General features: G+C 39.8%; 2 protein-coding genes and 1 long non-coding RNA gene across 4 annotated transcripts; all 3 read right to left on the bottom strand.

Annotated features, from left to right (window-relative positions):
* LOC134077865 (carcinoembryonic antigen-related cell adhesion molecule 1-like) lies at positions 1 to 5,298 on the bottom strand. Of its 2 annotated transcripts, XM_062533502.1 has the most exons (8): positions 5,165 to 5,298; positions 4,827 to 4,896; positions 3,984 to 4,268; positions 3,310 to 3,552; positions 3,040 to 3,141; positions 2,570 to 2,626; positions 2,182 to 2,253; positions 1 to 79 (listed from the first exon to the last, which is right to left on the bottom strand). In XM_062533502.1, the coding sequence occupies exons 2-7, from the start codon at positions 4,879 to 4,881 to the stop codon at positions 2,222 to 2,224; spliced, it is 774 nt and encodes a 257-aa protein (XP_062389486.1). In that variant the 5' UTR covers positions 4,882 to 4,896; positions 5,165 to 5,298; the 3' UTR covers positions 1 to 79; positions 2,182 to 2,221. The 2 variants fall into 2 exon arrangements, 1 of the variants encoding a protein (XP_062389486.1); XR_009938775.1 differs by having other exon boundaries at positions 2,570 to 3,141.
* An 11,170-nt stretch (positions 5,299 to 16,468) lies between these two features.
* Positions 16,469 to 20,986, bottom strand: LOC134077866 (carcinoembryonic antigen-related cell adhesion molecule 1-like). The gene is made up of 7 exons (XM_062533503.1): positions 20,759 to 20,986; positions 20,403 to 20,472; positions 19,602 to 19,886; positions 18,986 to 19,228; positions 18,676 to 18,822; positions 17,963 to 18,023; positions 16,469 to 17,279 (listed from the first exon to the last, which is right to left on the bottom strand). The coding sequence occupies exons 2-6, from the start codon at positions 20,455 to 20,457 to the stop codon at positions 17,965 to 17,967; spliced, it is 789 nt and encodes a 262-aa protein (XP_062389487.1). The 5' UTR covers positions 20,458 to 20,472; positions 20,759 to 20,986; the 3' UTR covers positions 16,469 to 17,279; positions 17,963 to 17,964.
* A 2,811-nt stretch (positions 20,987 to 23,797) lies between these two features.
* On the bottom strand, positions 23,798 to 27,510 carry LOC134078714 (uncharacterized). Its single transcript, XR_009938855.1, has 6 exons — positions 27,263 to 27,510; positions 27,012 to 27,056; positions 26,690 to 26,795; positions 26,279 to 26,401; positions 25,798 to 25,902; positions 23,798 to 25,496 (listed from the first exon to the last, which is right to left on the bottom strand). It is a non-coding gene; the product is annotated as an uncharacterized LOC134078714 (long non-coding RNA).

Raw genomic sequence — 27,510 nt, forward strand, 5'->3', positions numbered from 1 at the left:
GGGTGCCCGATGATATCCCTTGGGCAATTTCGTATATTAAGCCTTTCTTGTCCAATGTGTTGAATATAAAGCGGAGATACTAGAGGTGAATAGGGTAAAAAAAGATTAACAAGCAGATATCACTATGAAACTTCACCTGTTGATTGCCTAGATCAATATGAAAAATAAATGTAGGCTATTACAAGTTTTCTGCAATTTAATGTTTGAATATGCAAATTAGTCATGATACAATTAAATGTGCGCTGATTTGCATAAACTTAAAGATAAAATATGAACATTGGATTGTAGAAGGTGGTAGAAAGTGAAACCGTGGAAAAGTATGATTGTAAGGTTTGCTAAAAGGTTTGCTATAATTGTGCAAATGCAGCAATGATAATATATGAAAAGAATATTTACTCAGATTTTCAAAGTGTGATTCTGCTTAAATGAAAACATGTAACTTTACTTAGAATAGAAATATGATTTTGCAATAGATAAAAAAAACTGTATTTTTTACTTAAACTTTAAAGAATAACTGTTTAGACTTAAAATGTATTTTTTCCTTGAATTTGATAGAATGTTTAATCAAAAGATTTAAGTGTTTTAATTCAGCTTATATAGTATGTCATGTTTAATGGAATGTGCTTAGAACAAGTATAGGAAAATAAGCTTGTAGTTCATGTGCAGGTCTGAGTTCAAAGCAAGGTCCCCAGAAAGAGGAAACAGAGAAACAAAGGCACTCGTGTCGAAGCGCGATAGGTCTAGACTTGGGCGTGAAGGTAGTATAAAAGGTCTCCTTCGCTGGGGCTTGGGGCTCTCTTCTCCTTTTTCTTTTGGACTCTGAACTTTGCATTTCGGGACAAATAGAAATTTTTTGTTGTATTTTATTTTTTAATAAAGTCAAAGCCCAAACCTTTAGTTAGGGCATTGTTTAAAAGCTGCCGAGAGTTCTTTTTCGTGTTTCCTGCCTCCCCTGTGTCAAAGAGAACATCGACCCTCTCGCAAGAGGCGCAAGCCTACAGAGGGGACCCAGTGGGTAAGTTGGCTGTAAGTTGGGCTTACTTTCTAAGGGCGTATTCACACCAGGAAGGTCCGTTAGTTCACTTATTTGGTCCGGACCAATTTTTTTTTCTTTTTTTCTTTTTTAGTGCAGTTTGCTTTCACACCGTGATTAATTGCAACCGGACCAGAATTTATAAACAAAAGCACATGTGCTAAGGTCGTTCAACCATTGGCTGGTAAACGTGTAGGTGGGGTGAAGAATAGGAAGCCAATAGGCGCGTTCAAGTTGGCTGCGCAGCACAAAAACTGCGCAGCACAAGATGCACATGGTTAAAAATCTGTCCACGATGGTCTAGATGGGCGTGTTTTCGACTCGGCAGTCGGTATCACATGGCCTCAACTTATCGCGGGAGCAAGGCGTGGCCAGGCGGCTGCTCCGCAAAAGAGCAGCCGGTCTGGAGGTACTGCGGAGAGCAGCGGAGCCTAGACCCTGCCTTCATGACGTCAGGTCTTTGCCCTAATTGGCTTTTACATCCCTGACGTGTGTGCAGGTGTTTAGATGCCTCCCCATATCCACAAGAGTCCGTGCGGGTCCGTGCCTCATGATTCGTCACATGGTCAAGTCTAGCCAAGTCTACACTACGGGAAGTAGAGAGTGTACAGAGTAAAATTACATTTCACTGCTTCATCTGAGTCACTGATTGTTATTTTGCACCTTTGTTAGTGAAAAACTATTAATAAACTGATTTTACTTGTCTGTAGGCCTAGGCTACTCACCATGGGTATACTACTGTATGAAGGCCTACTGCACATTCCAGTCAATGTATTCTCTTTAGGATAAAAGTCCACACTTAAGGTGGTATTCTCACTGACACAAAAATGTGAGTATTCCAAAGTACTGTGTTAAAAACATACATTGTGGAAATTGATGCTTTATAATATATTGTATCTAGTTAATAGCTAGCTCTTAGACTTACTGTTGTTCCAAGCAGCTATAATCCATTACTATATGAAAATGTGACCTCAAAAATGTTAACTATTTTTAACATTGAGTGGCTTTTGATTGTAGATGCCCATCCCAAGTAACTTCAGCTGGGAAACATTTGAATTGTATGGCCAAAATAACCAGACATACAATGGTGAATTATATTTAAATATTTCATATACACATTTTGAAAAACAAAATATTATAATATTCACCTTCATTATCTCCCTGGGTGATAGCACTGGATTTTCAACCTCAGACCTCTGGTTCATCCCGTTGAGCCTGATCTGACAAGATACATTACACATAATAATATTATGCAACCGCACACTTAAATCTTTTGTTATAATAACATACGTGAAAGGACTTTTCACTATCCACTTTAAGAGTGTTAACGTATAAAACTGAGCACCTCAAATTGATCACATTGTTTTGACTGAATAATAAAGTCAACAGTTACTTATACGTTTAAGATAGTTACTCTAAAACAAATTTCCATTATGGATTCGATTAATATTGTACTCTCCAAAAGAAATACATTTCACAAAATATGTAATATTAATATTTCACAAAACATAATGTTTCATAATGTATTTTGTTTACTGTTAGTTGTTGACAGTGGAAATTCTTCTGGCTGCTCTTGTCTCACGTGAGCTTCTCCTTGGAAGATACATTTCACAAGAATATCTTATTAAGCAACCACACACCCTTACATCTTTTGAAGTAACTATAAGCACTGTATGGGATTATGTTAACAATTATTTAAAAAAATAAAATAAACTGTGTTTAAACTTGATGCTAAATGAGACATGCATGACAAGCATGGATTTACAGTATAAATGAATAATGACCGTCTCCATTATTTCACCAATGACATTCACAACCACAGTAACTACATCTGTGTTATTTCAGGATTGCATTTAACAGTCAAAACATAACTGATTGCATCTTTCAAAAACATGTGTTCATGCATTTGTTGTGATTCCCACTGATAAACACTGTAACAAAATTGACAGAGACAAGTTTACTCATTTCAAACATCAGTGTTTGAAGAGACACCATACTATGCATACTCTTCTTTTTGATGCAACATGCGATTCCAATCGCAATTATGATCAGGGCAGCCACACCCGTGATAGATCCCAGGATAATGGCCAATTTAGCATCTGTAGCATCTGCGGATAAACGATCAAAATGTTCTTAATATAAAATACCAGGATTACCGGAATTAAACAAAACCCCTCCCTTGAAGATGTTTATCTTGTCAAGAGAAGGGAATCATTGTTCTAGAGATTTTACTTTTGAGAAAAAAAGACATGACACTTATTGTTGAGTAATCTGACCTGCAGAGAACAGCTCTCCCTCCCTGATGCTGCTTGTGTTCCAGCTCACTGGATTGCTGAAGTTACAGGTGTAGACCCCATTGAGTCCCTCAGTCTTCTCCACCATCAGCACAGACCCTCTCTCATTTCTCCCCTGGTTATCAGTCCAGCTGTACTCTGTGTGAGTACTATCTGCTCCTTTACAGGTGAAGTTACAGCCTTCCGGGTCACAGGCATGGCTGATATCTGGCTGAGAAACAGGTTCTGAGGAGGCATGCAAACGATGCCACATGAAAAGGCTAGTTTGAGTTTCTACTCATACCAGAGTATATGAGTGGTACCACATGTAAAGGCTATTCATCTGGGTTGAATTTCTACTCACCAGAGTCACAATTACACAGATTTATTTTCTCATTCTAACATTTTAACTACTGTTGATGATGCTTATAGCATCTGTTTAATCTCATATTCAGCAATAGACTATTATTTATCTATTTCATTCATGCGCTATGCTTGCTTATCACTTCCCAAACATTTTGAGATGTGCCAACTGAGTTATTGCAATATGACAAATACAAGATCCTTGTGATGGATGACATTTTCAGTATTTTAAATGTCATCCATCCAGCATTATAAGTGAATTTAGATTCACAGACTTTTCAATTAATCAAAAAAAAAGAAATAAAAACTCTTACCTAATACAGTCAGTTGATAAGACTTGGCTGTTTCTCTACCATTGATTTGAAGTGCATATCGGCCATGACATGTCGGCTGCAGGTCAGAGATAGTTAGAGCCCAGGTGTCCATGTTGAGTTTAGTCTTATTTAATCTAGTATAATACCTTGGCTCTGTGTCTCCCTTATCCCAATCTACAACTTTGTCTTTTTCACATGTCCACAAGACTGACACAACATGCACATTTGGGACCTCTCCATTCAGTTCAGTAGAATCATTCCTCAACGCGTGTTTTTGGATGCCAGCTGAAAGGATGAATGTTAAAAAAAATCATAAGGTTTATAGCTGTAGTGATTTGCTGAGAGGGAGAGGGGGAGGGAGCTGACTGTAAACCCTTTTTGATCTAATCCTATACAGTAGGTTCCAGTTGAAGCGTCCAAAACCAATGCAGATACTTTGAATTTAAAATGATTCAGACTTTATTGTAATGCTCTACAAAATGCTTACTTTTTATTTTCTATTTTTGTTTGTCCCCAAGTTAACATTAGCTCAAAGTTGTATTCTGTGCCAGTGGAAATGTCTTAGGAGTGCACATGTTTGTTCGCTATGCAGTTATTTCACTTGGACTAGAAGGAGAGAAGACTTAACCCATTTTCAAACCCGTTTATGTCACAATTTGTCACAAAACGCTGGCCCCTCCTATCGCTCTATCCTGTTTATGACCTTATCATGCACAATCATGCCTGCCATAGAAAAATCCAAATTCACATAATCTATTCTTATTTTACATTTGGAAATGGGGAAATGGCATGGCATCAGTTGTCAGTAATATGATTTTGAACAGTAAAACACAATTAACTTACCTGAGTGGGTCACAGACAGAAATTGAAGCAGCATTAAGATCAGAGTAAAACTCATCTTCGTCCAATATACCTGCCAGGTTACACAAGATTAGTTATGTAATGATTCCTAACCATTTCCTTGTCATTAAATTGAGATTATGTATTTCAAAACATTCTGAGAATGCATTAAAATGACAAATCAATGGTACTATTTTTTGCTGTGTATGTAAGGGATAATGGACAACCCGTAATTCAGTTGGTAAAAGTTAATGAGTGGCCTTTACGTGTCAAGGTACATTAACTTAATCGAGTCTAATATCCCACATATCGAAAATGACAAACTATACTCATTCACCTACCCGAGAAGGAGAATACTGATGGAAACAAGAGGCTGTGTGAATAGGCTTTCATTTGATTATGAATTGAGTTGTCGGTAGAGAGTAGTCTTGTTGAAATTGTGATGTTTTCAAAAGTCCAAATGTTGCGTTGTGTTTTAGCAAATGCGAAATGAAAAGAGTAGGAAGTCTTCAATTGGAAAAAAAAATTGTCTAACCGGTCTGTGAGGTAGGGCCTATTAGGTAAGACTAGAGGGAGTGTCTGTTATTAGTGTACACCATATTGGTGCTGTAAACCACACTCTGTAATGGTGTAATCTATCATTGTTCAAGAATATACTGTACATATATGGTTTATGTGTTTATTGTTTGTTTATATGTTTTTTTTATTAGTGTGTTCAATTACATTTTTGTGTTTATCAAACAATAGATAGTTAGACACTAGTGTTTCAGTGAGCTATATGATACATTGGTATCCAACTCCCTGTCTGTCTAGATCTCTTGTAGGCACAATATCAAAGTGACACTATGAATATAATGACGCTATAGTATGAAAAGAGCGGAACAAATGTTGTGGTCAATTTCCCCTCCTCCCATAAGTATTAATCTCAACTGAACTTGATATGTTCATCTAAGTGTTTGATCTACAGTATACAGTAACACTATTAATTCACAATGAACATAAGGGATTTGAAGGTTGCTGGTGTTGATTGCCACACATTCATAACAATAGTGCTCTAACTTTAACCTAGACATCCAGACCCAGATCATGAAAGACTTAGGGTCTGGCTATGGGTAATAAAAATGGCCCAACTTGAGGGGCAGCACCAAGCATGGTGGGCATCCAGACTTCGACACAATTGCATTACGACCAATGTTTACTGCCTGATTCCGGACTTTATCGCAGTGTTGTTGTCATCTGTTTAGCTCACCTCTGACCCGCCTATATCAGATTCACCAATGTGATTGGTACAGCTTGGCTCCAAGGACATGGGTAATACGCATCATTACTGATTGCCAGAGTGACTCGCTGAGCAAACTCAAATTGTGCTCTCGCAAGAACTCTGGATTTTCTGCCAATCAAGAGTAAAGCTGCATAATGTGTCTGATGTGCTAAACAAAGAATGTTTTGGGGGAGGTTCCAAACCCCTGGACGAGATACATCAGTTAATACTTCTGAAGGTAGATGCCCAGTCCACATTTACTCTAACTGCACCTGTGCTGTCATTACTGGATCTTTTTTTGCTGTCTCTCCTTTGACCAGCAGGTGGAGCACTGCTGCCACCATGGACTTTGTAGTTGAAGGCACGGTCAAGGAATTCCATACGCCCAGAGCAGCACGTTTGCTCTTGTGAATCCCTGGCCCGTCATTGGTTATAGTTATTCTGATGGAATCATACTTTGTGTTGTCTTCACCTTTGACTTTCGTCCTCCCTTCTATCGATGATTTCACACACAACTTTTGGACCATTTTACTTTGAACCATTAGATTAAAACCAGTGTCATCATCAGGGAGGGGGGAGAGAGAAAGGGGGAGAGAGAGAGAGAGAGAGAGAGAGAGAGAGAGAGAGAGAGAGAGAGAGAGAGAGAGAGAGAGAACTGTATGAGGCTGGATCAATGTAAAATGTTTGACTTCACTATCAGTATGAAGGTGTTTTGTGTCTCGTGTTAGACTTTCATGCTAACCATATATATATAGGCTTGTCTTCTCTCAGCTTTGATATCACATGGTGGTGATAGACCACAGTGACATACCACAGTGACATACGTTCATTGCTGTGTGCCTTTCAGGCTGTCCCTGGAGTTTCCCCTAGTGTGAATCATGCTTCTCAGGGCTACGCCCACGCTGTATCGCTGGGCTTCGGTTGCTCACATTTCTCTAACATCCTAGCATAAATGTCTGCTAGCACTAGTTATTTACACGCTTTATACCACTGCTTGGTCAAATTTCCTATTGTGATGCGCGATTTGGAACGTGCATTATTTTTCGATATACCGCACGGCTATGAAGTAGTTCCCTTCTTTTGGTCTTATTACACTTGAATATTAATTCGCCAATGTGAATGTAACGGTAAAAACAGCAACGTTGTATCTAAGACAGCGGCAATATAAACGAGCGGGATAATCAACTCCGCACCGTGTGTTTCTAGGAAAACTAGATGTACCGCAAAGCGATACACAATATGACCGCCGCTCAGTCCTGCACATTCTCTCCACAAATATCAATCACGCTTTTGTTTCCATCGCCTACTCCATCCCCTATTGCAACTTTTATGTAAATGAGTGTGTGCATGTGTGCACTTGCTTTTGTGTATGAGTGCTTCTCTGTCTATGAGTGTGTGTGTGTGTGTGTGTGTGTGTGTGTAGTGTCTGCTTGTGTGTGTGTTTTATGTGTCACAATACACACAGATACCACAGAACACACACAGACACAGAGAGAGAGAGAGAGAGATAGAGAGAGAAAGAAAGAGAACACACACAGAATACACACAGAACATGCACATACACACACACATGCAAAAGCACACACGGGCAAACAGAAACACACCCATACACACACACACACACACACACACACACACACACACACACACACACACAGGCTATAGTACATCACACACACACTCACTTCTCAGCTCCGGTGGTCTCACAAAACATACTCAAAGATGTGTGTGTGTGTGTGTGTGTGTGTGTGTCTGTGTGCACTGTGCATCTGTGTTTGTGTGTGTGTGTGTGTGTGTGTGTGTGTACTGTGAATCTGTGTGTGTGTGTGAGTGTGAGGTGTGTGTAGGTGTGTGTGTGTGTGTGTGTACTGTGCATCTGTGTGTGAGTGTGAGGGTGTGTGTGTGCATGTGTGTGGGCGTGTTTGTGCATGTGTTTGTGTAATTTGTTATGTACAGTACATGTGTGTGCTGGTGCGTGTGTGTGTGTGTGTAGGTATGTGTCTGTGTGTGTGTGTGTGTGTATTTATGTGTGTGTGTGTGTGTGTGTGTGTGTGTGTAAAAAATTGATGTAATTTTACAGTAAAATATTACTAGAAATTACTGTATATTTAACTTTACAGTTAAACAATGTAATCTGCAATGCATGATGGGATATCAGACATATTACAGTCCACGGTTGTAAATTTACAATAAGATCATGGACATTTCACAACAGGTTCCCTTAATTTCCTGATTTGTCAGGCTTTGTAGGCTACCCAACGGCCAACAGGCACCCTGACGTCTAGAACTAGTCAAGGCTTTGACCACTATGTTGAGCATACTTTCATACTATTCTGGCATTACAACTTAAGTCCCTGCAAACAGTTTGGGTAAACATTTTAATGTAAGAGTGAATTTAAATACCAACAGTAGAATAATTTCCACGATCGTTTTCAATGGCTGCCTATCGTTGTTGATAAGCGCAGGCGCAAACGCAGCAATGCCCATCCCCCACCCGAGGTATCACGCAGTCAGAGCCCATTTATGGAGAGCCGGTCCACTCGCTAGTTTTTTACGATTGTTTACACACTAAAATATTAATTTTTTTTTCACACAATTAGCAAAATTTTACTCCAAGGAGCAAAACACCTCCACAGATTTGCACAACATTACACACAATGTCTGCTTCACCCTTTTTGCAAAACATTACACACAGTGATTTGTAAAACTCTACACACATTTCCACACCTTAGACACAGATAAGGATTGTGAGGTTACTTCCTTGTCATTACAAAGCCCTGGATCGCCAATGACTACACTAATGAACGAATTGGATAATCACATCCACCAGGTGTGTAAGCACACATGTGCAAATTTGAAAACGCAGCACTCAGGTGTGCTATAGCCTACAGTCTTGTTGCTTTTGCAGTAGTTGCTCTTCAGAGTCAAAGTGCATGTACTTTATGCAGTAGTTTTTGTTTGTCTACAGATTTTATTTGTTCAATTGATTTCATTGTTGGTTGATTACTGTAACTGATTATGGTTAAAAATACTGTAAGTATTGAAAGAAATACTTGAAATATTCAGTCTACAGCAGTCTTCAGTGTTGTAGTGCAAGTGCAAGTTTATAGACCTATTTATGTACTTTCCCTATGTCGAACTAATCGAATGTTGTGGGTTTGTCACTATTTTTTCTAAATGATCCCTTACATAACAATGCCTGGGCAAAAATCTAGCACATGCTATTTCCTAATTTTTCTTTTTGTGTTTTGCATTTATCACTGCAGTGTGAAACTGGCTGCGATAGTGTCTGATCATTGAGGACTGTGTTTGTTAAATGACAACTAATAGCATTTTTACAAATAGGTGTATATGTTTTGACTGAAGTGTGTATGTTTTGACTGAAGTGTGTATGTTTTGACTGAAGTGTTTCATTTTGCAAAGAGTCTAGGAATTATGAAAATGTGGCATTTGGATACCTGTGCTTAAATTTTGTTAAAAAGAACTCGGTTTGAAAAATTGTGTGTAAGCAATTGAAAAAAACTGTAACTCCATTGTACCTGCAGTTCCTGTTGCAGTTCCACTAGGGGCGATCACGAGCAAGTGATCAAACAATGGGGGTCTATGGGGCTCTATGGGGCTAGACGGCTAAATTGGTCTGTTTTACCTGATTGTCATTAAAAAATCGAAGATTGGAGTTTAGTTTCTGCAAGCTCATATGGGTTATAGGTCGAAAGTTGAATGAACAATTACTTATGGCCCTTTGGTTTTTCACAGGCTTGGTCGTTGTTGCCCATAACACACTAGCACCCTGCTAATGAATGACGTCATTGACACGTTTGAAAGGCTTTTTAGAGCAATTAAGGGACTTAAAAAATCTAATACTCAACCGTGTGTATTTTCCTTGACCCCCCTTTCACATGCAATATTCCGATTTCTACACAAAAAAATATATCCAGAGAAAAGTGGATTTTAGGAGAAACTCCATTCACCTCCATTCATTCTCCACTTGCTCGCGATCGCCCTCTAGTTGCAGTACCATGCGGAAGTATTCAGCGAGTGGTCCTTCTCCCCTTATAGGAAAACCAGCGCCCCAAGTGGTTGCGTTCCTATCGAAGAGCAGCTCCAATGTTAAGTCCCATAGACCGACTTTTCAAAAAAATACTACGCAGATATACCAGCGATCTTATCCACCAAAAATATTTTTCAGTCTTCATGCTGTAATAATCTACTAACTGTGAAAATATCAGACCCTATTTCGCCTTAATTAAAAAAAAACGTAATTGCTCGTTTCATTTCATAAAAGGACTACAACTACAAGTGACGTGACACCCTTCCACGACGTTACTCGCCTAGCATGGTTTGTTTATTAGCCTGTTAGCTAGTTGGTCTATAGAAGACAATGCCAGCTCTTGTGTGAGTAGGAGCACAACACAAGTTATCCCAACATAAAGGTAATTACCACGCGGTTTACATCGCTCTGATGTAACTCCTGACTGTGCTCAATCTTCTTCTTCTTCAAAAAGTTCAAATTGCGGTTCACATCGGGTATATTTGTACATAGTGGCTAAAAAGAGCGTTGCACCGCCACCTACTGGGGTGGGGTGGGGTGGGGTGGGGGGGGTAGCTCTTGCGAATCCAGCCCTTTGCGGATACGAATCGGGTTGGAAAAAGGGGAACAAAGTCTCAAAATTACGTAAGCGGAAGCAGGGATTCATGCGCGTGTTGAGTGATCTGCAAATGCAGATTCAACACTTCACACAAGGAACGTAGGAGTCGCAAGTGACATTTCCAAACAGATGCGCATGCAAAACGTGAGATATGTTTACAAATCTGGTATGATTTAACTTGCAAGTTTCCAAACATTTGAACAAATCAATACACCTTTGAGCAAATCCCGATTTACAAGTCACAAATGTTGTCTTTGCGCTTGCAAATTTTGTCTTTGCGCTTGCAAATAATATCATTCATGTGGATCATGGTGCATGTGTATACAAATAATAATGAGACAAATCTATCTCCATATATAACCAGTCATTTGTGATTTGCACCCCCATGGTAAAAATTGAAAATGCAATATAATATTGCTTTAATTGCCCCTATCCTCAGATGAGATGTTATGAACTGCACCAAATTTCATGTGTATGATTAACCTTACACCCTCTGGGAGTTTGCCAAGATTTGTGGAATTTCATCCATGGGGGGCTATAAAATAAATGGATTTATGTGTACATTCAGGACTGTATACCCATCGGCCTGTAGATGGTGGTATTTAACCCTCTGGCGTCTAAATCCCCCCCTGGGGATTTGAAAAACAGTCCCAAACATCTCAATCTCTACTAGTTTTTGTCCTAGAAACATAATATAAGTGACACCATTAGAAACCTTTCATCAACTAGTTTCCAAATGAAGATATAAAAGAGAGTTGCTCTGGGTGCAACAAACATGCAGGAACACACACACACACACACACACACACACACACACACACACACATAAATGCACACACACACACGCATACCTACACACAGACGCACCACTACATACACACATGTACATAAAACATTACACAAACACATGCACAAACACGCCCACATGCATGCACACATACACCCTTACACACACACACACACACACCTACACACACACACACACACACACACACACACACACACATAGCCTGTGTGTGTGGATGCGTTTATGTGTGCCCATCTGTGTGTTTGCATGTGTGTACAGTATATGTGTGTATGTGCATGTTCTGTGTGTGTTCTCTTTCTTTCTCTCTCTCTCTCTCTGTGTCTGTGTGTGTTCTGTGTTATCTGTGTGTATTCTGTGTGTGTGTACTCTCTTTCTCTCTCTCTCTCTCTGGGTGTGCAGTTGATTATCCCTTACTTAACCCACTTGTCTGTGAGGTTTGTGACACTTTGCATTAATTTCTGTTCTCAGGCATTTGCTCCATTCCTCTGGCCAGTGGGTGGAGTGTGGGCATGACCACAGGCCTTTATCCGACGACACAATTCAGCACACAATCAGAAACGCTTTTGTCAACATCCCCTTTTTGCTCCTTATCCGCTCTGCTGCGTTTCCTGTCACAGACGTCTCCTATTTGAATTTCTAAGACTTTAGCCCTATTCGGACGGAACTTATTTTACAGGGGGATGTAGAGTAATTCAGGTTTATCACATGACCTCTGTAATGTAAATGTCCAATTCGGACGGGATTTGAAATCTCTGTAATTTTATTTGACATGGAAGGAGTAACTACTTTTACGTTCTGCTGCCACATCTTTGTCGCCGTGCACGTGAGACTATGCGTCAGTTGCGTGCAGCATTTTCAGATTTCAAAGACTACACAAGTTGGTTAAACTAGCGAACGTTGGCTTTATGTTATGCCATAAGTACTTTGAAATTGCTAACAATATCATGCCATTAGGCAAACTAGCTAACGTCCTATTTGAAGCTGCACAGCATGTTGTGTTTTCCTTCAGACAAAGATCCTTAAGGCGTAGCAAGATACGTCGTCGTAGTTCATGTCTATGGGCGCAAAACGTGGATCACTTCCTCTGCATAAAGAGGCGCGTCATTGCGTGTCAGACGTATTCATGGGTTTCATCAGGTCCCTTTCCACAGGTGTACAAAATCAAGCACTCGATTATCAATGCTTGATGATGTTCCAAAATAAACTTGCTGCTCTTTCAAGCCCTCTACATTTATTAGTTCTAATATGGAAGTAACACACACAAAGCATACATTTCAAGGAATTGAATAAAAACATCAATGGAATAATGGAAATATGTCGCTGCTCTCATTAAGTTACCCCAGCGCCATCTGATCGTCGTTAGCACAAATCAGGATTTGGTTCAGCTGGCTGGCTAATGTGTTGTCAAGGTAGAGCGTACGTAGCAACCGGCCAATAAGCAGAATAAACAAGAGGGGCACACCTGATATAAAGTCGATTTTCTCCAGACGGGAATGCTCAAAAATGCTAAAAAGGTACATGAAGTGGTCAGAAGGGGTTGAGGGTCATGAAACCGTGCCCAAAATGCACACTCCTAACTCTAGAGAATGGAGATTTTAGCATATAGTTGAAATTCTGATATATGTCCATAGACTTCAATGGAACAGTTGCTGCCTCTGCTCTGCATAAAGGGGGATTTTGACCCCCCCTCTTGCGATTCGGGTTCCAGGAAGTGGCTTCTCATGAAGTATCTTGCTCCGCCCTTAATTATCTTTGCTTCAGACTATGGTGGAATTGTTTTTAAATCAGGATGTGACGAAATATTACAGACATCTTTACAGAGGGTCGCGTTCGCACGGGATTAATATTACCTATGGTATTTTCTCCGGACCGTTTTACAGAAGGTAAAAGTGGCTGTATACGGCCCCAGCCCAGGTTCGATTCCCGCCCCGTGGTCCTTTCCGGATCCCGGCATAAAAGCCCAAAAAATATACTTAAAAAAAAAAAAGTGGCTGTATATTTCACCGACATACTCCGTTATGTTTACTGATAAGGCGCGTCCGGACGTGACTAAATTCCCTGGTAATTATTACTTTACCTCATGTCACCCCATAAAACTAATCCCGTCCGAATAGGCCTTTTGAATCAGTGTACCAAATGTATTCCAGTGAGTGGACTGGTGATGCAGCCATGTTGCCCTCTGTGAACTTCTACAGGCCTGGGTCTGCTAGGTATTTTACAAAAAAAAAAGCTCAATATGATATAGGCTAATATAAAGGTCATGTGTTTTCATATTCAAAACTATAAGTTAAATACAAGGTGTAAAAAGTCTAGTATCATGTTCCTCCTGAAAGAATGACACTTCCCTTTTTCTGTTTTTATATTTCTTGGTATGTTTGCCTTTACACCATACCAGGAAACAAGTGGGAGAGAGAAATGTAGCTGAGGTTTGGTGACCGCTGGTTATAGATTCAAACTCAGATCCCCACGGGCACTAGGACCCATATGTGTCCACTTACACTTCAGCTTTCCCTCCTCCTCATGTTCAGAAGACACTATGTGTCATAGGGTAGTCATGGTACAAGAGGAATAGACACAGCAGAGATGAAGCAAATAAGGGTGTAAAACAACGGGGATTTATTTTAACAATAATTTCCAAATGATCTTTGTGCAAAACAGTGTACAGAAAAGAAGAAACACAAAACGCTAACAAAGCAAAATGCAATGAGTGGAGTAACACATTTGCACACATTGCAGCAGCCCACTGAGTATGTACATCTGGGTGGGGAGGCAATGCCTCTGGCTCCAACTGCTCACTACCTGGACTGATTTTATTCTCTCTCTCTCTCTCTCTCTCTCTCACGCACACACACACACACACACACACACACACACACCAGGACATGGTACATAAGGCATCATCAAAGTATCTCTGTCTAGGCTACTCTGATGTCTGATGTCAATGTGCGTTGGATAGACAGCTCCACAGTCGCACACACGCACTCACGCACACACACACACACACACACACACACACTGCAATGGGGGCATTCTTCAGTCTGTAAGCCTGGTGGGTCCTGCTGCTCTTTTAATTCCCCTGTCTCTCTTACTTCACCCCAGTATGGCACTTTATTTGTTCACTGCTGCTGTCTGACAACAGGTTGACCATCCGACACATACTAGCATGTTGTTCAGAGCATCCCAGAGGTGCTTACAGTAAACAACAGTCCAGGGCCACCCTGGCCACGAGTAGGCTACACCAGCTCACACCACTGATTTCACGCTGATAGCACACTATTCCAAATGTAGACCTACACACCTAGAGGGGAGCTACACCAGGCGCGTAACTGAAGCGTTCCGTTCGCAAAGTGTATGTTGCAACAATTACAGTAATCACTTTAATCAATGGAAGAAGCTACACCAGATGAGACAGTGGCGTGTACAATAATAATAATAAAAAAAATAGACCAGTCTTCTAAAATGAATTTGTACACGTCGCGAACGGAACGCTTCAGTTACCCGCCTGGTGTAGCTCCCCTGTAAGATTAAGCCACATCTATATGGATGATTTAGAAAAACGGAATCCCAACCCTTTCACCGAGAACTACTCTTTGCTGTAGACACCACACCATTTAATTTCTTCCAGTTATCCTCCCAATGCTTGTCATAAGTAACTTTCCTCTTTCCTACACAGAGCTGTTAAGACTACATGTTTTGAACTCTAAACAGTTGCGTCTTCTCGTGAATCACATCTCCCTTTATTTCTGCCAAGCTGATGCCACAATGGACTCTTCCCTTTTGCGTATATGATAAAGGGTCACCTCACACATCATTGTGTGACTTCTTGTTTTTGTTGTTGACCCCTCTAGAGGGCGCCATCGAGCTACACCAAGTGGCTCACAACTTCACTCTATAGGCTACTCTGATGTGTGAAGTCAATTAGATTATGTTTGGTTTCTCATTCATCTACACACAATGCTCATGTACTCCACAAAAATTTGGCGTGCTTTCTATTTTTTTTAATTAGACTGAAATATCCCATTTACATAAGTATTCAGACCCTTTGTTATGATGATTTGCATTGAGCCCACTGAGCATCAAACAGGCTAATAGGCTAACTGGAAAAAACACCATGCCAATCTCTAGCTACAGTGAAGGTAATGATGTGGGGCTATTTTAATTCCAAAGGCCAAGGTAACTTTATGAGGATGCATATCCTGGATCCACAAAATAGCTGGCCTTTAAAAATAAAAACATATATATAAAAAAATACTCCCGCTCCTATGGGAATTTAACATAAGGGTAAAATACTTCCTTCCCCCTAGCATTTAAGGAAGAAAATGTGTGTCCTTCCTTAGCGGTTTGATTTTTACTCATTTTTTTAAACTAAGGCATTAAGATCAATTGTCAAATGATGATTTTATATTCCTCTTTTTAGGCAACTTAAGCGTGGTATCAAATACATGTTCTCCCCACTGTTTATGCGGTATATGAGCTTGAGTCATTCATTTTGCTTGGTTATCTATTGGCTGCTGTGGGATGGCCAAAACCAACAGAGAGCTGAATGGAAAGTGCATGAATGTGTAAATATATATTTGTCTTGCTTGGTGCTCATTAGCGACAAACAGTAAACATTAGTCTTTATCTACTGCTCACTGGTAAATAGGCTATCATGTTTATAACTGGACACATGCAAACAATATAGGCAAGTGGGGCAAAACTCAGTAGTGCCTTTGGGGTATCCGGTACAGCATGCATGCAGCGCGTGTCTGTCCCTACCCAATGTCCCTCCATGGCTGTGGAGTACTGCTCATGCCATAAATCAGGCTTGGTTATCCATCGGCTGAAGTGGGAAGACTACAATCACTGCTCACCACTAGTGAATATAAAGTTTAAGGTTTATAACCATAAACTTTGTGAGTAATAAATCCACTGACTAATGTTGGAATTAGGCATTGATTGATAGATTTAATCCAAAAAGGTTTAGGTTACACTGAATATGTATAAGATAGTATGATTACAAACTGAGGTGTAATGTTCTTTAGCCAATAACACCCATGTGGCACACAAATCTATAAATCATTCACATTCATGACCGCAGCATTTGCAGCGTACAGTACTGTAACTACTGACCCGTCTTAACAGCCTCGTTGCATCGTCATCCCATACAATAGAATACACATAATCATAAAATCATTCTAGTAATTAATAGTTCAACAGAGGTCAGAGTCATATACTGGGCACAGTCTAGATATTTTAGAAAATTGTGTAGTGTGTGTATTTCATGAGAAGGTCCATCTTTCATGCATCCACAGCTGTGACAAAAAAATCCAGCAGAAATAGCACCTTTAGTATTGTTCTATAAGCAGGACAAATCACAGAACAAAATCTAGTTGTGGCTGCTTGGATGTCACTCCACTGTTTGGAATACAGTACTTCAAAAACGTGGGTCAAGATTTTGATACTATATCCCACTAAACATTAGACGTTTGATAGATGTGCAGATCATGTCCACCCCATTTGGACGTCAATAGGACTAGGTAACCTTTTTTGGATGCTATACAGAGGTCCTGTGGATGTCAATACTGCACGTTGGAAAAAAAAGACGTCACCTGGCGTTACAGTCTAAACTTGGAAGTCCAAAATACAGTACATCTCTTTGCACAGTGAAATACTTGAAATATAGACTACATATACAGTAGGGCCTTCAGTTGGATCTGGAATTGCATTCACCTCTTCCTTCACATACAGTACAGCATCTGAAAAGGTAAATAATGAAGTCATATTGAAGAGATATTGTTCACCATTAAATATGGATCAGATTGCATAGGCTGTACAGTAATATTACACTGCAATTCTATTGGTACTGTTGTGCTTAAGTGCATTTATAGCGTGTGTATGTCCAATATATTTGTTAATAGTAACAGAGTAAAATTACATTTCACTGCTTCATCTGAGTCACTGATTGTTATTTTGCATCTTTGTTAGTGAAAAACTATTAATAAACAGATTTTACTTGTCTGTAGGCTACTCACCATGGGTATACTATGAAGGCCTACCGCACAATACAATGTATTATAAAACATCAATTTCCACAATGTATGTTTCTAACACAGTACTTTGGAATACTCACATTTTTGTGTGAATACCACCTTAAGTGTTGACTTTTATCCTAAAGAGAATTACATTGACTGAAATGTGCAGTAAGCCTTCATATACCCATGGTGAGTAGCCTACAGACAAGTAAAATCTGTTTATTAATAGTTTTTCAGCATACAGTACTTTAACAACAGTTACTTATACATTTAACATAGTTACTCTAAAACATCTAATTTCCATTATGGATTTGATTAATATTGTACTCTATGAAAGAAATACATTTCACAAAATATGTGATATTAATATTTCACAAAACATATGTTTCATAATATATTTTGTTTACTGTTAGTTGTTGACAGTGGAAACTCTTCTCCAGGATACTCTTGTGTCACGTGAGCTTCCCCCTACAAGATACATTTCACAAGAATATCTTATTAAGCAACCACACACCCTTACATCTTTTGAAGTAACACATAAGCACTGTATGGGATTATGTTAACAATTATTTAGCAAAAAATAAACTATGTTTAAACTTGATGCTAAATGAGACATGCATGACAAGCATGGATGTATAAATGAATAATGACCTTCTCCATTATTTCACCAATGACATTCAGAGCCACAGTAACTACATCTGTGTTATTTCAGGATTGCATTTAACAGTCAAAACTTAAAGAGACCCTATGCAACTTTCTGCAGGAGACGATCGCTCCTTGTTTACATCTGGAAGTCTGAGACGAAGAACCACGCTTGCAATTTATATATTTTAATTTATATATAATAATATCAGTATAAATAAACACGCTAAAGCTGTTGGGGAAGCTCTGCAGAGAAAATGCAAGCATGAAACGAGCGAAAACGAAAAACGAAACCGAAACCAGAGATGAAATCGCCAATCCTGCATAGTTCCTCTTTAACTGATTGTATCTTTCAAAAACAGGCATTGCAACATGCATTTGTTGTGATTCCCACTGATAAACATGGTAACAAAAGTGACAGAGAAAAGTTTACTCATTTCCAACATCAGTGTTTGAGGAGACATCATATTATGCATACCTTTCTTTCTGATGTAATATGTAATTCCAATTGCTATTGCAGCTATAATCAGGGCCACGCCCCCGATAGATCCCAGGATAATGCCCAATAGAGTAGCAACTGTAACACCTGGAGCAGGTGTAGTAGCAGGTGTAGCATCTGTAACATCTGTGGAGTAAACAATCAACATCTTAATATAAAATAGGATTACCGGAATTAAACAAAACCCCTCCCTTGAAGATGTTTTTCTTGTCAAGAGCAGGGAATCATTGTTCTAGAGATTTTACTTTTGAGAAAAAAAGACATGACAATTATTGTTGAGTAATCTGACCTGGAGAGAACAGTTCTCTCTCACTGATGCTCCTTGTTTTCCAGCTCACTGGATTGCTGAAGTTACAGGTGTAGACCCCATCGAGTCCCTCAGTCTTCTCCACCTTCATCACAGGCCCTCTCTCATTTCTCCCCTGGTTATCAGTCCAGCTGTACTCTGTGTGATTACTATCTGCTCCTTTACAGGTCAAGGTGCAGTACTTCAGGTCACAGTCTTTGCTGATATTTGGCTGAGAAACAGGTTCTGAGGAGGCATATGAACGATACCACATGTAAAGGCTATTCATCTGGTTTGAGTTTCTACTCACACCAGTCACATTGTCACAAATTAATTTTCTCATTCTAATATATAACCTACTGATACTGATGATGACGATACATCATTCAAAATTTCAACTGTCATTCAAATTCATTAGCACCTCAATAGACCATTTTTTTATCTATTTACTGTGCTTATACAGTTTACTTGTCAAGTATTTTAAGGTGTGACAACTGAGTTATTTGAAGTCAAGAACTACAGGATCCTTGTGATGGATGACATTTTCAGTATTTTCAATATAAGCATCAAAAGTGAATTTCGACTTTTCAATAAACCAAAAAGAAATAAAACCTCTTACCTAGTACAATCAGTTGATAAGACCTGGTTGTTTTAGTCCCATTGATTTGAAGTGCATATCGACCATTACATGTAGGCTGCAGGTCAGGGATAGTTAGAGCCCAGGTTGTCATGTTGAGTGTAGGCTTATTTAATCTAGGATAATAAAATGGCTCTAGGTCTCCCTCGTCCCAATCTACAACTTTGTCTTTGTTCCATGTCCACAGGACTGACACAACATGCACATTTGGGACCTCTCCAATGAGTTCAATAGAACTATTCATCAAACTGTGTATTTGGATGTCAGCTGAAAGGATAAATGTTAAAAAAAAAAAGCATCAGGTTTATAGCTGTAGTGAATTCTATTCGATCTGGTCCTAGAGGGGTTCCAGTTCCAGTGTCCAAAACCAATGCAGATACTTTGAAATTAAAATGAATAAGACTTTATTGTAATGCTCTACAAAATGTTGACTTTTTATTTTCTATTTTTGTTTATCCCAAAGTTACCATTAGCTTAAAGTTGTATTCTGTGCCAGAAGGAGTGTACATGCTTGTACTATGCAGTTATTTCACTTGGACTATGGTATAAGTAGGGAAGACTTAATCCATTTTCAAACCTGTTTATGTCACAATTTGTCACAAAAAACACTGGGCCCTCCTATCGCTCTTTCCCAGTTTATGACCTTATCATGCGTTATCATGCCTGTCATAGGAAAATGCAAATTCATCTAATCTATTCTTATTTTGCATTTAGAAAGGAGGAAATGGCATGGCATCAGATGTCAGTAATATGATTTTGAGCAGGAAAACACAATTAAGTTACCTGAGTGGGTCACGGACAGAAATTGAAGCAGCATTAAGATCAGAGGAAAACTCATCTTCGTCCAATATACCTGCCAGGTTACACAAGATTAGCTATGTAATGATTCCTAACCTTATCCATTTCCTTCTCATTAAATTGAGATCCTGCTTATGTTTTTCAAAACATTCTGAGAATGCATTAAAATGACATAAATCATACTATTTTTTGCTGTGTATGTAAGGGATAATGGACAACCCGTAATTCAGTTGGTAAAAGTTAATGAGTGGCCTTTACGTGTCAAGGTACAGTACATTAACTCAATCATCGAGTCTACAGTAAAATGTATTGAAAATTACAAACTATACTCATTCACCTACCTGAGAAGGATACTGATGGAAACAAGAGGCTGCGTGAATAGGATTTCATTTGATTATGAATTGAGTTGTCGGCAGAGAGTAGTCTTGTCAGTGCCAACATCGAATCCATTGATTATTCCACAGGGTCATGGTGAAGAAATATAGAATAAAGAAATTGTTATGTTTTCAAAAGTCCAAATGTTGCGTTGTGTTGTACTGTAGCAAATGCGAAAGGAAAAGAATAGGACGTTTTCGATTGGAAAAGCAATGTAGTCTAACCGGTCTGTGAGGTATTACAGTGACGAGAGGGAGTGTCTGTTATTAGTGTACACCGTATTGGTGCAAACTACACTCTTTAATGGTGTAATCTATCATTGTTGAAGAATATAATGTGTGTTTATTGTTTCTTTATACTGTATGTTTATTCATTATTATGTTTTATTACATGTATGATTCTGTGTGTTTTTCAAACAATAAATGGTTAGAAACTGTTTAGTGATTCAGTGAGCTGTACATTGGTATCCAAATCCCTGCTTACCAAGTCTGTATTTTCCCATAGGCACAATATCAAAGTGACACTATGAATATAATGACGCTACAGTATGAAAAGAGTGGAACAAATGTCATGCTCAATTTCCCTTCCTTCCATAAGTATACATTTCAACTGAACGTGGTATGTTCTAATGAACATAACCCCTGCTACTCCACTAATAAGTGTGTATCTCTGACATAAACAGAAAGAACTGGGTGGGTGGATGGTGTGAGGAGTGTTTAGGGGTGGACACAAGAATGGAATGCAGTGGAAAAATGAATACTCAGAATTGTTGTCATATTGATAGAGTGTTCACAAGTGTAGCCAGTTCTTCCTGTTTATAGCAGAGTTGGTAGTATGCCAAGCATCAGAGAGAGAGAGAGAGAGAGGTAGAGATTGAGAAAGAGAGAGAGGGAGGGAGAGAGAGAGAATGAAGTAAGCATGTAATTTTCTTCCATCAAAGTGTTTGATCTATATGCAGAAACACTATTTATTCACAATGAAGTTGAGGTGTTTGAAGGTTGCTGGGGTTAATTCCCACACATTCATAACAATAGTGCTCTAACCTTAACCTGGAAATCCAGACCCAGATCATGAAAGATTTAGGGCCTGGCTATGGGTAATGAAAATGGCCCAACTTGAGGGGCAGCACCAAGCATGGTGGGCATCCAGACTCGACACAATTGCATTATGACCAACGTTTACTGACTGATTCCAGACTTTATTGCAGCGCTGTTGTCATCGTTCTGTTTAGCTCGCCTCTGACCCGCCTATATCAGATTCACCGATGTGATTGGTACAGCTTGTATCCAAGGATATGGGTAATAAGCATCACTACTGATTGCCAGAGTGACTCGCTGAGCTCAACACTCGCAAGAACTCTGGATTTTCTGCCAATCAAAAGTAAAAATGCATTATGCGTCTGATGTGCTAAACCAAGAATGTTTTGGGGGAGGTTCCAAACCCCTGGATCAGTTACAGTAATACTTCTAAAGGTAGATGCCCAGTCATCCACATTGACTCGAACTGCGCCTGTGCTCTCTCTCCTTTGACCAGCAGGTGGAGCAATGCTGCCACCATGGACCTTCATGGCACGTTCCAGGAATTCCACACATACGCCCAAAGCTGCACGTTTGCTCTTGTGAATCCCCGGTCCGTCATTGGTTATAGTTATTCTGATGAAATCATACTTTGTGTTGTCTTCACCTTTAACTTTCCTCCTCCCTTTTATCGACTTCACACACAACTTTTGGACCATTTTACTTTTAACCATTAGATTAAAACCAGTGTCATCATCAGGGAGGGAGGGAGCGAGAGAGAGAGAGAGAGAGCACACTGTATGGAGCCTGAATCAATGTAAAATGTTTGACTTCACAATCAGTATGAAGGTGTTTTGTGTCTCGTGTTAGACTCATGCTAACCATATATAGGCTTGTCTTCTCTCAGCTTTGATATCACATGGTGGTGCTAGACCACAGTGACATACGTTCATTTTCAGGCTGTCCCTGGAGTTTCCCCCTAGTGTGAATCATACTTCTCAGGGCTACGCCCACGCTGTATCGCTGGGCTTCGGTTGCTCACATGTCTCTAACATACTAGCATGAATGTCTGCTAGCACTAGTTATTTACCAGCTTTAACCCACTTGCCTGTGAGGTTTGTGGCACTTTACATTCATTTCTGTTCTCAGGCATTTGCTCCATTTCTTTGGCCAGTGGGTGGAGTGTGGGCATGACCACAGGCCTTTATCCGACGACACAATTCAGCACACAATCAGAAACCCTTCTGTCAACATCCCCTTTTGCTCCTTATCCGCTCTGCTGCCTTTCCTGTCACATGTCTCATATTTCAAATTCTAAGACTTTGAATCAAGCGAACACGGCCTGTGTGCCCACATCAGAGTGTTGTGTCGTGTTTCAGATGGCGCTGTTCATGGGCCTCTTCCACCATAAACAAGAGTGCCCGATGCTTCGGTGGTGGTAATGTGAGACCAGCAACACCCAGCAGTCATCTAACCATCTAACATACAGTAAATGTATCTCTGTGAGTGGACCGTTGATGCAGCCATGTTGCCCTCTGTGATCTTCAGTTTAACTGCTACAGACCTGGGTCCACTATGGATTTTACAATAATAATAAAAAGAAAAACTCAATGTAATATAGGCTAATAAAGGTCATGTATTTTTGCATTCAAAACAAGTTAAAAACAAGCAGTAAGTAGGCGAAGTCTATTATCATGTTCCTCCTAAAAGAATGACACTTCCCCTTTTTCTTTTTTTCTAATATAGATTTCTTGGTATTTTTGCCTTTACACCGTACCAGGAAACACGTGGGAGAGAGAAATGTAGCTGAGGTTTGGTGACCGCTGGTAAGATTCAAACTCAGATCCCCATAGGCACTTGGACCCATATGTGTCCCCTGGCCCTTACACTTCAGCTTTCCCTCCTCCCCATGTTCAGAAGACACTATGTGTCATAGGGTAGTCATGGTACAAGAGGAATAGACACAGCAGAGACCAAGCAAATAAGGGTGTAAAACGATGGGGATTTATTTTAACCACAATTTCCAAACAATCTTTGTGCAAAACAGTGTACAAAAACATGTAACGATAGCAACATACAGCTGAAATAAAAAGGAAGAAAGAAGAAACAGAACACAAACAAAGCAACATGCAGTGAGTGAAGTAACACATTCGCACACATTGCAGCAGCCCACTGAGTATGTTTTTGGCTGAAGCCATCAAGCGTTGATCATCAAACTGATAGAATAACCAAGGAACCCTCTGCATAGGCGGCAAAATGGAGCTTGTCCCACTGTGTATCATGTACAAAAAACAGACAATAAATCGCATGTAAGGAAACAAATGTACAGCCATACAAATTACAAAAAAAAAAAACATTCAACCAATGTGCCTAGGTCATGTTAAACTAAAATAGAAACAGGAACAAATGATGAAGAAAATACCAGATATAAACACAATTCAATTAAATAAATAGTACAGTTTGAATCGCATCGTCACACTAAACACTTGTTTTCATTAGCAAAGCAGCTTTTACTTGGTATCACTTCAAGTTGACAGTAAACACGGATGCACAGCTTACAGTAAACGTTCCTCAGTACTCTATAAGTGATTCCTTTGGTCAGCATTCAACCTTATGGTTAAGCTTGTGACACTGGTGCCTTCATAATCTTAGCCCCTCTATCTTTATCTTTCCTCATGCTTAAAAAAAACTGTTCAGAGGACATAAAGACTCCAAAAGACGGTCAAAACTTAAGTTTACATAACCATAGAGATCGTCAAACCAGAGAACATACTGTACATGAAGACTCCAAAAGATTGTCAGACCAGAGAACAGAGTGTGCAGTTGTCCCTTGCCCTCACCTTGACCTCTAGCACATTTACAGCGGGCCCTCATGGAACAAGGAAAACATAGAATGGAAAACATAGAACGGGAGGGGAAGATGGGAATACTGTAGTGTGTTTCTGCAAAACAACCTATTGAAACCTATTGCTTTGATATTGGAACTGTGGGCCCTTATAACTGGAAGGATATTTGATGTGAGTGGTTTTTTGCTGGAGTCAATGGCATGGGCAAGTTAGACCCATAAGCAAACCAGTCAATGGCTGTCATGCACAATAACTTCAATACATGTCCCTGGAGGTAAAAGCATAAGCATGCAGAGTTCACACTCAGTGGTACAGTGGTACTAGCTTCTTTTGCAAAGATATGAACTACACCAGTCTGGCTGAAACTTTGCCCTCTGGGGCTTGTCAGTCCCAAACAATGGCTGTTGGCCTCCAGCCAATTCAGCTCCCCTGCCCATAGCTCTTGTGTTTATGCCTCATGTAGACCTGTTCACACAAGTCAGATTGCACACACATTCCAAAAATACTGTAGTTCCATTCTCCTCAGAAAAATGCTAATGGGTAAGGATACACATCCACACTATCAGAAAGTCCTGGTTAGACGCCAAGATACTTCTACTATTTGAAACTTGTGAACTAGAGGCAGAAATTAACATGCTTGGTACACTGTAGAAACGAACAGACATGTGGAGAACAACATGCATACACTTTGGTGGTGACACTAGATGAAAAGGAAAGGACAGATGAACTGAATGTCTTTGATGAATTTGATTAATTTCAGGGTAACTGAGTTGAAACATTTTACATAAATATTTCCATCTCTTTTGTTTATCACTGTTGCTCCACTGCATTGGCAGAAAAACCTGTTGTGATGTGAAACAGACAAGCAAAGAACCTTAGATTCGTGCCTCTCGGTAGTAACCATACTGTATTTCAATAAGCATTCAGTTTCTGAACATACATTTTGGAGCTGATTCTATATGCTACACATGCCACTTGACGTGACAATATAATGCTGCTATTACAATATGGCATGTGTATATGAGAACATGGAACAGTGATCATACAAATAGAGCACTGGGCATGTAATGATCAATGTTTTTATATTTCTACATTAATATTTCATGAGTTGCACAATGTCATGCTGGTTTTGTTTATATTCACCATTTCCGTCCATGTGATTGCCAACGGCCAGTGGATGTGCTTAAGAGTGCTTCACTGTTCCATTTTGTTCTCCTGGGCTTCCATTCATCTGACCTTGAACTGCAACTGTAGAAGCACAAGCACACACACTCCCTCACACAGCAGTCTAGTTAGATTGCATACCACACCACACCAACTAGCCTACACCGATACTGGATGAGCGTGTGGAAACTATTCACCACAAAGCATATATCAAATCTCTTAGTGCTGAGACTAACAAAATGACACATTTTCTTTGAGATTTCATAAAATGTATTATGATTATTTATTTACAAAACATCTCTTGTATTATGCTCTACTGTAATAATAATTATCAAAAGTAATGTCCTGAACTTTCAACTTATGATTTTATAGTCAACGGAAGATGGTCTGAAATAATAATCTGTTTACAGCTTGCTCTCACAAACTTATTGCACCTGAATGGAACAGTTTCAGTCCTTACCGTGCCCATTTGTAGTGGTTGCTGGCGGCAGCTGGAGTAGCTGTTGTGTCTCAGCTCTGCAATCAGTGTGATCTTGTTTGGTTTGGCCTTGTTTGGTTGCCATCTGTTCTCGTCCCAGAGTCACTGAGTGCAGCATGAATTCCGTTAAAGACAACACACACAGGTGGTGACTGCACCGTTTGCTCAGACCCAGTTACTGTTACCAGTAGTTAGCTAGCTTGTTGTTGACCTACAGGTATGACAAATCATACACTCTGCTTTCTCAAGACCAAGTTCAGAAAGGTTGCACATTAACCACAAGAATGGCATATGCTGCACCGTGTGTGGGAAACAACTTTGTCACCATTGATAAAGTCAAACTCCTCTTAAATATGAATGCATGTCAGCGTCCAGGTCAGGATGAATTCATACCATTCCCTTTCTTTTTTCAGGCAGTAGTAGATTCCAGCACCAACTATTGCTGAAATAATAATGATCGTCCCAGAAACAACACCAGCAATGAGAGCAGCGGCATCATCTGTGAAGTGAAATGAAAACAGCTTATATTACAGGACCATGCAGATGTTTGGGAATGCAAGCTAATATCAATAAAGCTGTGCTGGGAGGAGCATAGAACAGACAAGGTAGAATCATAATGACATGGAGACGTGGGATTCCCCGACTCTCTCCATGTTTCAGACCTAAACTGCATCTCCTATCTCTCTCCCCTCAAAAACAATAGCAAGCCACTGACCTGATGAGGGGTTTCTTGTGGTAACTGTAGGATCAATTGAAGGAACTACAGAGGCAAATAAAATCATAATTGGTGTAGGGGATTTTGCGCAAGTTTGTGTGCAATCATGAAAACATTATACATTCCATGCAAGGCGTAAATGTGTGATAGCTGGAGTTTCAGTTAATGCATGTCATTACTCATATTTTTCCATATCCACACACACACACACACACACACACACACACACAAACACACATACACACACACACCTGCTAAAGGAAACAGCTCTGTTTCACGGAGGCTACTAGTATTCCAGCTGGCCGGGTTGTTGAAGTTGCAGGTGTAGAACCTATCCAGTCTTCCACTCATCTCCACCATCAGCACAGACCCTGAGTGCCTTGTCCCCTTGCTGTCTGTCCAGGTGTAATCCGTGTACTCGACAGGATCCATGCCTTTACAGGTGTACAGGATGTTTCTCCCTCCTGTGCAGGTTAGCGTGCAGTTTGTGGGCCCACAC

This window comes from Sardina pilchardus, chromosome 4 (genome assembly GCF_963854185.1).
Source record: "Sardina pilchardus chromosome 4, fSarPil1.1, whole genome shotgun sequence".
Lineage (NCBI taxonomy): Eukaryota > Metazoa > Chordata > Actinopteri > Clupeiformes > Clupeidae > Sardina > Sardina pilchardus.